The 15,782-nt window shown below is 36.6% G+C and overlaps 1 protein-coding gene and 1 non-coding gene across 3 annotated transcripts; one reads left to right on the top strand and one right to left on the bottom strand.

Moving 5' to 3' along the window:
• Positions 1-596: 596 nt before the first annotated feature.
• Positions 597-10,660, bottom strand: LOC114306777 (DDT domain-containing protein DDR4). Of its 2 annotated transcripts, XM_028252070.2 has the most exons (12): positions 10,245-10,660; positions 9,675-9,785; positions 8,583-8,606; positions 3,451-3,537; positions 3,315-3,352; positions 3,133-3,214; positions 2,881-2,987; positions 2,648-2,798; positions 2,352-2,444; positions 2,091-2,205; positions 1,976-2,018; positions 597-1,200 (listed from the first exon to the last, which is right to left on the bottom strand). In XM_028252070.2, the coding sequence occupies exons 1-12, from the start codon at positions 10,404-10,406 to the stop codon at positions 756-758; spliced, it is 1,458 nt and encodes a 485-aa protein (XP_028107871.1). In that variant the 5' UTR covers positions 10,407-10,660; the 3' UTR covers positions 597-755. The 2 variants fall into 2 exon arrangements, with proteins under 2 accessions (XP_028107871.1, XP_028107879.1); XM_028252078.2 differs by lacking the exon at positions 8,583-8,606.
• LOC114281622 (uncharacterized) lies at positions 4,700-8,390 on the top strand. Its single transcript, XR_014349178.1, has 2 exons — positions 4,700-5,992; positions 8,348-8,390. It is a non-coding gene; the product is annotated as an uncharacterized LOC114281622 (transcript).
• Positions 10,661-15,782: the final 5,122 nt, after the last annotated feature.

Genomic DNA, 15,782 nt, shown 5'->3' with positions numbered 1-15,782 from the left:
AGGGGTGATTGGAGGACAAGGGAAACAAAAAAAAAAAGAAAAAAAAATCCAACCAATGTGAGAGAGAAAGGGAGTCAAAGGGATGGAAAAAAAAAGAAGTCTTAGACATTTTTTATTATGTTAATAGAAAATTATGTAACATAATATAAAAATTACAAATCCAATTAATAAATCATTTGTTCTTTCTCACAATTTATGACATTTCAATTTTCTCTCTTTTCCGTATGAAATCAGAAAGGCCATCATTACGGCAAACAATGCAATAGCTTTTGATTAAAGCCTAAAATGCCATAATCAAATGATTATTTAGCCAATAATAGATTTCACACCACATAACAAATCGAGAAGCTAAGGACGATTGTAAATATCAAAGGTAACATTTTAACATTTTAAATTCAAAACTTTCTAAAGTAATTAGTTTCGCTTTAAAAAATTGCTTTTCAGTGGACAATTTTGAAAAACACAATAGAAGATATTTTCCAAAATTTCTACTTCACAAAATTAGTCCCAAACTACATGAATCTTATTTTGCAACTTACCTATCATTTTAATCAAAGGACAAAAAAAGGAAAAAGAATTCAAATGAATTAGAGCACTGAGAGAAGAAATCTGTGGGTTATAAAATGAATTCAATTCTCAAGTTGACATCATTACACCTTTATACATACCAAAGATTCAAAAAACATGATTTCCAAAAACCACTGATTTCAAAAATGAAGGAAATCATTTTACTTAATGGGAACTGACTTATATAGTCAGTCCTGATCGGAAGCATTTAATCCATCACTATCATCATCGCGCCCAGCAGACTCAGAATGTTCACTGCCTGACATCCCGTTGCTTGTCTCATCCGATGAATGTCCATCTTCTGAATCAGGAACAACAGCAGATTCAAGCGCAGAATTGCGAGTAGGTCTTTGCCTCGATCTATTCTTTGCACCCAGATTTTTGGTTTGCAAATCAGAATGGTTGGCAGTCCCGGCTAGTTCCTTACTCTGATCATTATCACCATCGTCCTTTTCATAATCTTCATCGTGACCTCCATGAAGCTCGTCACTCTCAGTGTCACTTGCATTGGAGTCATGTTTATCAACAGAATGGTTTCTTGTATCTGTTTCTGTGTCCGAACCTCCATCCGAGTCAGTTTTGTTTCTTTTTCCACGGACACTATTATGTTTTTCCTCAGTAGTCTTCCTTTTCCTGAACCAGAAATTAAGGTAAAATCAGCAAGAGGACCCCTGATATCAAGGTCGAGAATCTAAGTGGATACATTAGATGCAAAGCATTTCACAAAATCTACCAAAGAGGTAAAAAAATACCAATTCAGTATCAGATAATGGAATATTTATTTTTGTTATTTCTGGTAACACAGCCAAAAGCAAAGACGTGCACTTTCTACCGAGAATAGAAGGTACACCCTACTGAAGCAAGTTCTGAACTCTAGACAAGGAAAAACTCAGCACCGTCTATGTAGCAGAAGCCATATTCCGATAAATAAAATGTATAAATAACAGTCTTTTGTACAAAAGTCAAATTTAAGGTATGATTAACAATACTATGGTTAAGGTATGCTTTATGTTTATACATTATTTTTTAATCAATGCCTGGTCCAGGCTCAATTATTTGCAGGCAAGAACTATCAAGGTCAGGCTAAGCTTGGGCCGATGTGATTGCATTCCAACCCATCCCAGTCCATGGGTACTGCCATTTTTGCCAAACATGACTTCTGAGATAACTAAAACCAAGTCACTTTCTTCCATTTAAACATTAATAGATTATGTGTTCGGTTGTACTTTACATCGAATGTATCCTCAAAACAAAACCTATATCATTCTCATTCTATAAATCCTTATTTTAGTATCAAACTTGACAAAGATATTTGGGCAAAGAGCATAAAGGCCCAAGAATGCCATGTCACGTGAGAGTAAACCTAGAATATAAACAGTAAGTGCAATTAGATTAAAAATACACTTACTTTGTGAGTTGAATAGCCTCATCAATGGCCTTGTCATACTCATCTGCACATCGGTTTAAAGTTTAGAGTCATGGACCAGAAAATACACGTATTTAAGCAAAATTTTGCATCATACCAAATGTATAATTGACAGGCCTACGATTGCGGCAGGACCGAGTAATCCCAGGATTAAAAAAGCCATTCGAAAGTATCTCTTTCCTTTGTTGTTTCTTCATTGCCCTTTCTTTGTTCTGTTGAGGAAAGAAAGAATGAGTGCACCACACAGAACCCATATGAACAAGAGATATATCTGAAGCGTATAATATATCAGATTCACAGTGGCCGAAGCCAACACAAATTAAATTTACAATTCTATGAGAAGATTTGAGAGAGTTACCTTATGAAGTTTCTCAAGAACAGGAATGACATTAACTTCAATTGTCTGACCAACACCAACCTCCAGCTTAGCTTTACTAGACAAAAATTCATCCTGTCATTACCCAAAAAACATAATTGAGAGGAATGAACATTTCTGTATAGCGCGCAGAGGAGGGGGGAGGGGGATGGCAAGCCTATCAAACTCCATATTTGGAGAAAAGCTCAATTCGGGAATTAAAGAAAGTGCTATTCTTCTAACTTTGTTTCTGAAAGAACTTGTGTTGTGTCAGAAAAAAACACAAATTGAAATCTTACCACAACTTTGCGGAATTCCTCGAGATTAGTTGCAAGTGTTTCCCACTCAGAAATGATTGTCGGCAAACCCTTGCCCTTAACTTTTGGCATGGATTCAAACTTACTTAATTCCTTGTATAGCCTATAACCAGTAACTTTGTTTCCATCATACCTACCATGAACATACTAGAAGTTAACAACATTGGCCCAGCTCATATTTATAATCAGATCAGAATACACAATAAAAAAGTTACCAGTATGTAGTTCCATTTCCATCTCCCCCTATCTTATCTTTCCGGAAAGAAGAAATTTCAGTCCCATTTTTTAGTCCATCATTAATATAAGACACTGTATCATCTTGCTGTAGACAAAAGAAACCCATTCTCAACTGTACCAAGTAAGCAACATAAATTTTGGAAAAGTAAAAGAAACTATCAAAGAATCCTCTGGACATCATGGCCGTCAGAAGGGCACATTGACCAGAAAAAGGAAGGTTGGATAATTACATCTGCTCGAATTTCACAAAGTGCTTTTAAAAGTAGTAGACGAATTGTTGGATCAAGTTCCTTGTATCTGGGTATCTCCTCTCTGCACAATCAATAGCAACAAAAGGCCAGCATGCCCCAAATTACAGTCTACATAGCATCATGAATGACACCTATTTAAACAATAGGTAAAAACAAAATACCCCTTAGCTGCTGTTAGTGGAATATCCCCTTCAGCAACCTGCAACAAAAGGACAAAGAATAGTAACAGTGTGAATGCATTTATAGAGGAGCAATAACAGTAAACTCCGTAATCAATCAAGATTTAGGATGACCAACCCATGGCCACCACATAGCAAGTTTCTTGCAAAGCACCGTCACCCAAGCATCAGAACCATTCAAGGCTTTACTTATTGGCGGTATTCCCTGAAAAGCATTTAAGTGAGGTTATATATGTGATAATAAACAGATGAAAAAGGTAACCATCACCATAAACAAGAAAATGAATAGCTTTGTAATTTTGCAGACATTTGAGAAACACATCAAAACAAGCTATAGCTTTTACGATGTATATAACGATTCTTTTAAGTGGATTATTTGCATAGCATTTGAAATGCATATACTTCTCACAACCTGAAGGAACTATCTCACTCTAAATTTCACTCGTAACATTTTGGAGAATTTGGTAATCTCACCATTCTACATGACAATCATGTGTCATCAAAAGCTATGAAAATAAATAGCTTCATAATTTTGCAGACAAGTGAGTAACACATCAAAACAAGCTTTGGCTTTTATGATATTTATAATGATTCTTTTAATTGGAGTATTTCCCCCTGCAGGAGGGAACAGTGCCAAGTTGCTTAGTGTATAACCTAGGTGCTGAAGAAGCTTCAGTGAATGGGATTTCGAATCATTATTATGGTTTGACAACCATAACTTCAGTAAGTTCAACTTAGAGAAACAGGCTGCCAAATGAGATCTCAAGTTCACCAACAAATGCAACTTAACCAACTCTTATGAGTACCATTGTCCTTTTTCTCTTGATGAATAATTAACACTTGCTATAAGAAGCACTTCTTACGGGATTAAGGGTTACTAAAAAAAGAAAAAGAATTAAGATTCACAACAACAAAAACTTAAAAATATAGTGAATTTGATGTCACAAGGACAGGTATCTGCATCCAACTTGCCTGTAAATAGAACAATTGTTTTATAAATAAAAGGGAGAACAGAAGAAGAACTTCTCACAAAATAAATGGGAAGCATCCTTAAAAAGCCAATGATGGTGATATTGTGAACAATATAAAAAAAAAAAAAGTTAGAAAGTAATGTTAAAATCCACCCACTACACCACTACCACCTCACCTACTCCACTAAACCTAACCCATTACACCACTACCACCTCACCTACTCCACTAAACCTAACCCACTACACCACTACCACCTCCACTTCACCTACTCCACCTACCACCTACTACCACCTACTCTTCTATAAATATGAATCATTGTAACATTCAATAAATCAACAATTAATAATACAATCAATATCTATACAATTCTCTATTTCTCTTTACATTATATTTCTACATGGTATCAGAGCCATAAGATTTAGGCCTATATTCCTTTCTTTCCGGCGGGCAGCCGGCTGGCAACCATGCCTTCACTGCCCGCTGGAATTTTTCAACACCTCGCCGAAGCAAACCCATTTGTTAATTTCAGTCTTCAATGGCTGATTCATCTTCAACTCCTCTTTTTCTAAACAATATTTTTTGTACCACCTCCCTCAAAAGAATGGTTACTTCACTTTTCCACCACCTCCCTCATCCGCTGTTGCTGTTGTCTGGTGTGGGAACTAATGCCATTGGATACGACCTCTCTCCCGAGTCTTCATTTGCCCGTTACATGTGTGGTCAAGGATTTGACACATGGGTCCTTGAGGTTAGAGGTGCTGGGTTGAGCATGCAGGGATCAGATTCGAAAGAAATTGAGAAGTCTGCCCATACAATATCTGATATGATGGAAGCTACTGCTGTGACTGCAACTGATGGAGTTTTTTCCTGCAGAACAGCAGTCAACCAATATCTCCAGTGCAAAGGCAGACTCTGATATCTCTGTTGTCAAAGGGGACCCAACAGGGATGGCAACTGTATGGGATGAATCAAGACTAGTGACAGAGTTGACAGAAACTTTTATGCGTCTGTCGGAAAGACTCTCTGGCTTTCTCAGTGAAGGCCAATCAAAAATTATGTATGCAAAAACTTTTCGATCAAATATCAAGACTCTTGGAGGACTCTTTTCTATATGAACGCTTTAACGAGATAAGAGGAAAACTTCCAAGTTTGTTAGAAGCAAGGCAAACTTCTGCTGTGGCTAGCCAAATCAGGGATCTGAGTCAAAAGCTTGTAAATATTATTGAAGAAAGTCAGCGTTCTGTTTCACCTCAGTTGTTTAATCTACAAGAGCGGTTTTTCACAACAATTGAAGATTTCCAGAAGCAACTTGACTTAATGGTCCAGTATGATTGGGACTTTGATCACTACCTGGAAGAGGACATTCCTGCCGCGCTGGAATATATAAGGGCAACCAAACCGAAGGATGGTAAATTGCTTGCAATTGGACACTCCAAGATACCCATATTATTATTATTATTATTATTATTACTCCGGGTTACCTCCCTCTCCTCAACTATTTTTTATTTTCTATATATATCTATCTATATGTCCATTCCAACCACTTCTGATTTTTCCAAATTTTCTTTTATTTTCATTCCACAAAAAAAAAAAAAACAAAACAAAAAAACAAAAACAAAACAAAACAAAACACTTTATTCAAAAAAAAAAAAAAAAAAAAAAAAACCCACACAAACACCCATCCACAGGCGGGATTTTTTCCTTATCCCTTCTCTACTCTGCCGCCGGTCTCTTCTTCTTGCCTCCATCCTGGGCGGCCCTTGACGGTGTTGCCTCCGTGTTTCCCACTCCACCGGGCACGATCACTATTCCCTGCTCCTCCACTGCAGCATATGGCGGACCTCCGAATCGGAACATCACGGTGGCCTTCCGCTTCAGCTCCTTGTTTTCTGCCTTTAGCACACTTATCTCTGCTCGCGCATCCTTATACATGCGTTGGAGCAGAGCCAGCTGGGAGTTTAACTGTTGCACCTCATTTGTCCTGCTCTGCAGCCGGTGCGACAAGTTTGTGACCGCAGTCATGGTTTCCACACATGACTTCAGAGTATACTGATTGGCCTCAATATCAGTTTGCACCGCCATTTTTTGCTCCACCGACCGCATCAGAAAGTTCAACGGAGCAAACACAGAGGTGTTTGGTTGAGGTTCACTGGCCACCGCACCAGTTCTCTCTCTTGTTGACTCATTGAGGTCGGAAAAGAGAGTGAGTAGACCACGGGATGAAGAAGCCATATTCTGGGTAGCTGAACGGGAAGAAGAGGCCATGTTTTTTGGGTTGCTGAGTGTTTTCGAGAAGGGTTGGATACAGAGTATTTACAGATTGTTTCAGAATAACAAGTTCAGAGGTTTCAGTCTGGTTTGGTTTCCTCTGCCTCCGCATTGGTTTATATTGACACAGACGACGCGGCCGACACGCCGCTCTGTCGCTCACGTGCCTCGCCGCGTCTGCGGCTCACCTTTTGATGGCTCGACGCTTTCTGTCGGGCACGACTTTTGATGAAGTGGGCGCGCCTTTTGAGGGCGCAACTTTTGATGGCACGCCTTTTTATGGATTGGGCACGCATTTTGATGGCACGTCTTTTTATGGATTGGGCACGCCTTTTGATGGCACGCCTTTTGAAAGATTGGGCACACCTTTTGAGGGTGCGACTTTTTAGGGGTCCGACAAGACTCTGTAAACTGTCCCGACATTGATTCTGGTTAGCTCCTTCAAGGGTCCGACAAGACTCTGTAAACTGTCCCGACATTGATTCCGGTTAGCTCCTTCATGGGTCCGACAAGACTCAGTAAACTGTCCCGACATTGATTCCGGTTAGCTCCTTCATGGGTCCGACAAGACTCTGTAAGCTGTCCCGACATTGATTCCGGTTAGTTTCTACAAGGGTCCAGCAAGACTCCGTAAACTGTCACAACATTATCTGCTACAACGGTCCGATATGACCCCATAAACTGTCTTCTACATCGGTCTGACACCGCCATCCAGTGTCCTCTACACCGTTATGACACCACCATCCAGTGTCTTCACCAATGGTCTGACACGACCATACAGTGTCTCCTATCCTCTTTTATTTTTATGTATTTTCTTGTTTTGTTACTCTCTCCAAACTCAAGTTGGTTAGTTCTTATCCCCCTTGAGTTTGCGGGGGGCTGTTAAAATCCACCCACTACACCACTACCACCTCACCTACTCCACTAAACCTAACCCACTACACCACTACCACCTCACCTACTCCACTAAACCTAACCCACTACACCACTACCACCTCCACTTCACCTACTCCACCTACCACCTACTACCACCTACTCTTCTATATATAGGAATCATTGTAACATTCAATAAATCAACAATTAATAATACAATCAATATCTATACAATTCTCTATTTCTCTTTACATTATATTTCTACAAGTAACATCAGCAACAGAAAACAAACAGAGATTTTTAAGGTAGGATATGTAAAAAATAAAGAAGTATACTGCATCCACCATTACAGGGGCTCTCTTCTCTGCCTTCATTGTAGACAAAAAATAGTAATATGACTAGTTTGCCCCATAAAACATTAATAAATGCCGGCCTTACTCCATTCCTTCCAGAATGGTGGGCCAGGTCATGACTGCAATAAATGTATGTTACCAGTTTCTCATTTCTCACTAGGGAATAAGCCACATTCATTTAGCTGTTAGCAAAAGATTAAGAACCTTATCACTACTCTAAACACTCTCATCTCCCCATAGTATCTACCAAATCCACCTTGAGAATGAGGAAAAAATTTCCTGCTTTGTCTCATCACTGGGAGTTATTAGGAATACTCATCTAACTAGCAACTCCTGTTAACAAGAAGATAACAAACCAATTGATTGTCATGTCCTGTTTCAATTGTCATCAATTCCAAAAGACATATTTTGCAAATAATTATGAACAAAATCTCTATTTAATCTCCACCAACACATGCTTGTCCGGTTTAGTTTCCTTAAACCCTTTATCTTAAAAAATGACTTATGTTGGATTGTCATTAAAGCATATACTTCATTAACTACTTTTAGGAAGAGAGATTTATATGTGGCACAGTGGCATGCAGTTAAGTAATAATCTAACTTGTCAACAGTTATAAAGAAGCCTAATTTAAAAGAAGAAAGAAATCTTCATCTAGTATCCCAGCAAATAAACATGACAAATTGCAACATAGTAGATCAAGAAAGTTTAATGAAGTGGAACATTAAAGTTCATAGGGTAACAAAACTGAACAAATAATAGATACCTAATCTTAAACCCACTCACCAGACATGGATGCACATGCACTATCTGTATTCAGCCGTCAAAAACACAAAAAAAAAGTATGCATTGGTCAGCTATTTTTTTGAAAACATTGACATGCATGCAGATATAAGTGCAAGGAAATGCCTTACCATGTTTAAATGCTTCTAGAATCACATTGTAAATGCAAGCATGCACATGCAAAATGACAAATTGCAACTTAGTAGATCAAAATAAAACATACGAAAACTGAAAATGGAATTGAGAAAGTTTAATGACATGGAACGTTAAAGTTCATAGGGTAAAAAAACTGAACAAATAATAGATACCTAATCTTAAACCCACTCGCTAAACATGGATGCACATGCACTATTTGTATTCAGCCGTCAAAAACACACAAAAAAAGTATGCATCGGTCAGCTCTCTTTTGAAAACATTGACATGCATGCAGATATAAGTACAAGGAAATGCCTTACCATGTTTAAATGTTTCTAGAATCACATTGTAAATTCAAGCGTGCGCATGCACGTGCAACACACAAATGCCTAAGGCTATTCAAATGAAGCTATCTGAATTTAAGCAACTCAGTTCAAGGTGGTCCAGGACACTGTAACTACTAGGCCTATCATTGAAAAGTGAAGCATCTCTTGTAACATCTAGCATTCTTCTTAGTCCTTTGTTTTTGTTAAGCTGCGGCTTGGCAGTTTGTATACAGGGGTATACCCCCTTTGACATTGTACATCTCATTCTTTTAATTTTTTTTTAATAAATCACACAGCTCACTTGCCAAAAAACACTTTTTTTAAAATGATATGGAGTAAGAACTGCCTACTATCTCTGTAATCGTGTCAAAATTGACTGAATACAGGGTTACATATTCAACTGAGTTATTCTGTAATCATCTAGTAACAAACAATAGAATTTCAAGAGTAATTACACAATTGGGTTAAATTTTCCTATACATCTCAATTCTCAGTCTTTTCCTCTTCATCACACATGCCACAGTTGCATACTTTCAAATAGTCATCCATTAATGCACATCTAGACAAATCAATAAAAACTTCAACTAAATAATTAAATCAACTATCAGTTCATCAACAATGAAGAGACCAAAACCTTCAAAAGCATTATGTGAAGTTGAGCAAGCAAATTGTTCGGTGTTATAAGAGCTGTCTCAATATCTTCAGCCGAAACCTTCATCTTACTCTCAATAACAGGCTCAAAAACCTGCACAAAGTTCAGAAACCCATCAAACATGTGTTTCAGCATACAAATACCTAACCATACACATACACCATAGAAACTTACATAAATCAATGTGTTAGAAACCTGAATATGCAGCATCTATATTATCTACACTATTATATAAAGCACAAAAATTAACACTTGAAGCTTTGTCATGCTCTTTTGCTATCCGAGAATGCCTAAAAAATTGTTAACAGTTAAAATTCTAGTAACTAACAAGTTTTCAAATTTAACCTATCTTTCTCATTCATCAAAAGCCTCAAAATTTTAAATTTACAATTGCAAACAAAAACAAAATATACAGATATTTATATAGATTAAAGTACCTACATATACTTACGTACAGAAAATACATAAACATACACAGTTGCAATCACACATGTTTGTATAGATGTATACAGATAGTTAAACATGAAAATAAACGCAAAAACGCGATCTTACATGCAAAAAATTAAGAACGGAGGCAAACTCCCATCGCTGTCGAAGCCTAAGCCGGGCGAGCTCCGATTCGGTTGGCGACAACTCCGACACCATTGCTAGGTCTTCTCGAGTTTCTCCTCCGGCGGCCACCGTCGGCGTCTTTCGCCGGCGATTTTCAGACATTGTTCTGTAGAGAGAGAGAGAGAGATGTGTTGAAAATGCAGAAGAATCTACGCGTTGATGGAAGAAGAATTGGAGAGTGTAGAGAGAGAATGTGAGTTCGAGAGAGAAAGAGAGAGACGGAGGTCGAAGGTTGGGAATGAAAATGAAAAATCGATATGTAAATTTGGGGGGGTTTTTTTTTTTCTTTTTTCTTTTCTTTTCCCGCCTATTACATTTTTACCAGTGATCGTGGTTAGGTTAGATTCTAGTTTTCTAGGGTTAGTTTCTCTCGCTCGAATTTGGTTAAAATGTACAATAGTTTAAAATAATTAATGAAATAAAATGTTAAATTCAATTTATAATTATTTTATTTTTTTCTTATAATTATCAAATTAAAAAATAATAATCAAATTTTTAAATATAATTATTTTAATCAAATTAGGGTAAATAAATATGAATTGTCTCATGTGGTTTAAAAAATTACAAATATCTTCCTATCAAAATTTTTTATTTAACAAAATTAATTAAAAAAGTAAAATTTATAACTATTCACCTATACAATAATAAAATTATCTGAATTATTAATTAAAATAAAATTTTAACATTATTAAAAATTATTAATTAACTTGATGATTTATTAATAAAATGACTTATTTATTATGAAATTAGAAATCTTAACGGGTATAATATAATTTTTAAAACAATAGAAGATAATTTATAATTTAAGTAAAATGTGTTTATAATTTACCCATCAAATTAAGATAACCAAGAAAAATTAAATAGCGAAGTTCCCAAACAAGCCCCTCTCCGTATGGGTTACTTTCTAAGCACGGTTTGCTTATGAGACTGGATTCAAACAATCTACACACAAAAAAAAAATTAATGGGCTTCAAGCCCAATGGTGTGGATTGTAGATGATATAATGCGGTTGTAAGCCCAAATGGTGGCCCAATGTCCTGTCCAACTCAACTCGTTTTTTTTAAGTTAATTACACTTTTCACCTCTATAGTTTAACTTAAATTTTATTTTAATTCCTATTATTTTAATTTAAATAATTTGATGCCTATACTTTAAAAGTAATTTAATTTGGTCATTCAATCTAAATTTTTATTAATTTTGTCTACATATACACCTTTAAAATTGACAAATGTCCCAAAATTGTTCATTTTAACCTCTAATTAGATAAAAGAATCAAATTGAAATCTGAAAATTGACAAGTGTACCAAAATTATTAATTTTGACTTTCAATTTAGACGGAATTAAACTAGATTTAAAATATAGGAACCAAGTTATTCAAATAAAAACTATAAGGACTAAAGTAAAATTTAAATTAAATTACCAAAGGTGCAACGTATAACTATGTTAGCACCATAAATCTGTAATTTTTATTATTATTTATTATTTATATAATTGCAGGACACGTGGCATCCTCTTATTCATTTGGAAGTTAAAAGAAGTTATAGAGATAATGGAGAATATGAAGGACAAAGTGGATGAGTGGGAGGACAAAGTGGATGAGTGAGAGGACAAAGTGGATGAGTGGAAGGACACATGGCAAGACAAGAATGAAGATGGAAGAAATGGGTAGTTACTAAGTAGTTATTGCTGTATTTTTTTCTTCTATAAATAGCCATTAATGGCTACATTGTAAAAGATTCAGAACTTAAAATCAAAGACAATTGATTTCAATATTTCTTGTCATTTTCCTTATCTTAGGAGTAGTTTAACATAGATTTATATTTCGAAGCATTTATTTTCAGCATTTCTATTTCTATGCATTTTATGCACTTTCTTTTCGAAACATAGGAGTAGAGGTAAGTAATTATTACTTCGATTGTTCACTCAATCGTCTTTTTCCGTCCCTCATTCTTCTTTTAATTTTTATTTTCTCTACACTTTGGCAATTTTGAAGTCCTCTTTGTTGAGGCAAAAGAACCGTCAACGCAATCGCTTGATAATTGGCTTGAATTTAATCTGTAAGGATTTTTTAATCCTTACTAGCACGCTCGCATTTATGATATTTTCCTTCGTAAGAAAAATAAGCCAACATTTTTTTTTTTATTTTTTAAAAAATTAAATCCGTCGAAAGCACTTTGATGCTCCGTTGTCCACACAAATTCCTCTTCATCTTCCAGCCTTAATAAGGAAGAAAAAACTTTAGTTTTCCCTGCAGTGTTAGAAATGAATCTTCGAAGAAAATTAAACTGTCCAAGGAACTTTTGTAATTCTTTCTTACTTGATGGAGGTCTGGCTTCAATGATGGCTTTGGCTTTTATTCTGGTCGATCTGTATTCCTTTCTTGTATACTACATAGCCCAAGAAGTTTCCAGATGATACGCCAAAAGTACACTTAAGAGGATTAAGGCCTCGTTTGGGAACAGGCTAATTTAGTAACTTTTTGGCTATTTGACTAAAAAGGTAGGTAAAAAAAACTTGTATGATTGAGATGACTTTTGGCTAATTACGAAAAGATGTGCAAAAAGTAGAGAGAAAAGAGAATATTTGCCTGCGTTTGGTTGTGTTTTGTAAATGTGATTTGAGAGTATGAGTTGTATTTTGAGTTTGTGTGTTGTAAAATTATGATTTGAGTGTAGAAAATTTGTTTGGTAAAGAGTTTTGAAAATAGTTTTGGAAAAGAGGTTTGATTTGAGTGGGGAATTGTTGATGTGACATTTGATATGTGATACAAAAATTTACAACTAATAACTAAACATACAATTCAAAATTATTTTAAAGCACATAAAAAATTTAAAAATTTTCAGAAAATATTTTTCCCGATTATAGAAATGAATTGCAAAAAAAAAAAAAAAAAAAAAAAAAAAAAAAAAAAAAAAAATCTGTACAGCAGAGGACATCCGGGCGGATGTCCCTAGGGACGTCCGGACGGAAGACCCCATGGACATCCAGGTGGTCTTCCCTGAAGCAAAAAAATCACAAAAAAAACTGCTGATGCACAGAGCTCTCGGCAGAGATTTTGAAAATTGATTCCAAACACTCAACCAAACATCATACTGAAACACACCTGTAGAATTACATTTTCAATTCACAACCAAACAGAGCCTTTGACTTTTTGGTATGAGTTGTTGGTTTTTTGACTAATTTAGTAACTTTTTGGCTAATTGACTAAAAAAGTAAGTCCCCAAATGGGGCCTAAGCTTCAATTTGAACTTTCTCATTCTTTTAAAGGCTGCCTCTAGGTGAAACAGATGTTCCTCCATGGATTGGGATTTAACCACAATGTCATCAATATAACACTCTAAATACCCACCAATAAGGTCACGAAAGATAGTGTTCATAACCCTCTGATATGTGCCTCCGGCATTCCGTAGGCCAAACGACATTTTAACCCATTCGAAGGTCCCGATATTCCCAGGACATCTAAATGCTGTCTTGTGAACATCCTCCTCCGCAATGCAGATTTGGTTATAACCAGAGTGCAGCAGTTTAAAAAGAAAGATCTCCACAGGAAGTATTCTTTCGATTTAACTAAGGCAGATGACATTTTTGATCATTTGCTTGCGGCCAACTTCCTTAAGTTACCAAAAGGGGTTAAAATTCCATCTCTTGATGAACTTAAAGGAAAAGTATATTGTAAATGGCATAATTTTTGGTCTCACTCGACTAAAAACTGTGTTGTTTTTCGAGACAAGATCCAAGAACAAATTCGGAAAGGGAGTTTGAAATTCCCAGCCAAAGTTGAAAAAGCCATGGGGATCGACAGCAATCCATTTTCAGAAATTGGAGAGGTGGCAGCCAATGTCATTATATCAAACTTTCAGAACCTGTCTTTGAAAGAATTGGAAGAAGTCAATGTACAGATGCATGTGGCCAACCAAAATCTGATGTCCTGCTGAGCTATCCACCAGCAAATCTACTATAGGCATAGGATATTCATCTTTCGGAGTCGCTAGATTTAGGTTTCTAAAATCGATGCATACCCTCATTTTGCCATTCTTCTTAACTACAGGTATAATATTAGATAGCCACTCAACATACCTGGCTGTCCTGATAAAGCCTGCCTTGAGTAGTTTAAGAATTTCTTCCTTAACTTTCTGGATCACGTCTGAACCCATTCTTCTTGGTTTTTGTTTGTATGGCTTGAAGTTAGGCTTCATGGGAAGCCTATGTTCCACTAATGACCTATCCAATCCTGGTAGTTCATTATATGACCATGCAAAACAATCTTTATATCTTCTCAGAATAACCAACAACTGGTCCCTATCAAGAGAATTCAACCAAGCACTTATATAAATGGGTTGTTGTACAAAATCTTCCCCTAAATTTATTTCTTCTAAGGGGTCTTGTATCTGAGTACTTACTGGAACTCCTTCTTTGATCCCTTCTGACTTCAAAGTAGTCTCCTTGCTGTATTCTGTTTCTAGGCTCTTTGATTCCTCCTCTTTATTCTCCTCCTCATAGACAAAGTCTGTCCACAAGGTTTCTTCTTCCTGTATTTATTGGACTTTCGTTTCTATGTCCAATGCACAGTATTTATCAAGGGTCAAAACTCTTGCTTGTTGTTGTTCCCGCTTGTAGCCAATCGTCATGACTTCTTTCTCTTGCTCCCGTACTTTTTGGACTATTGACTTTATATCCAATATTGAAAACTCAATTAAAGCCAAAGACCTGGCTTCTGGTGCTTCATCTTGCTGCCTATAACCAGGCATCATTGTCATCTTTAACAACCAGCTCTTTATCAGCACTCTCCTGAACTAAGTGCTTCAGGTGTGCTACTTCCTCATCAACCGGTACTTCGGCTGAGCCATCGAATTTCATCAGTATACTGAGCGGTGCCACGCCATCAATATACAACTTGGCTTCTGCGAAATCTGCACAGGCTATGAAAGGTTGAGGATCTGCATTAATTTCCTCTGTCTCCCTATTGCCTAGAGTTATTATCATTTTCTGATGCAAAGAGGAAGGCACACATTTATTAGTGTGGATCCAATCTCTACCAAGTAAAGCATTGTACTTCGCATTGCTGTCGATAACGAAAAACGCCGTCATGCAGTCCTTGGTTCCCACACTCAGGTTGATGGGTAGAATTCCCTGGGCTATTTGTTTGTCTCCAGCAAAACCAGCAATGGTTGTACTGGTTGGGATCAACCTGGGGTTCTTTTTTCCTAATTTCTTCAAGGAGGATTTCGATAGTAAGTTCACCACTGCCCCATTATCCACTAAGACTCGGTTTAACTGTATCCCATCGAAGAAGGCCTTAATGTACAAAGGCTTAACCTGCTGCGTCATAGAATTCGAGGGATATTCAAATGGATACGAGAGGTTAATACTTACCACTTCTTCACTCTCATACTCAGCTTCCATTGGGGTAACCATTCCGAAATTATCTTGTACCATACTCGCTTGTGAGTCGTTACTAGAGATTGGAATTGGATCAAT

Source organism: Camellia sinensis, chromosome 13 (assembly GCF_055761805.1).
Source record: "Camellia sinensis isolate YWXY chromosome 13, ASM5576180v1, whole genome shotgun sequence".
NCBI classification, from domain to species: Eukaryota; Viridiplantae; Streptophyta; class Magnoliopsida; order Ericales; family Theaceae; genus Camellia; species Camellia sinensis.
The sequence above is the reverse complement of the archived record's forward strand: the minus strand, read 5'-3'. Positions and strand labels throughout refer to the sequence as shown.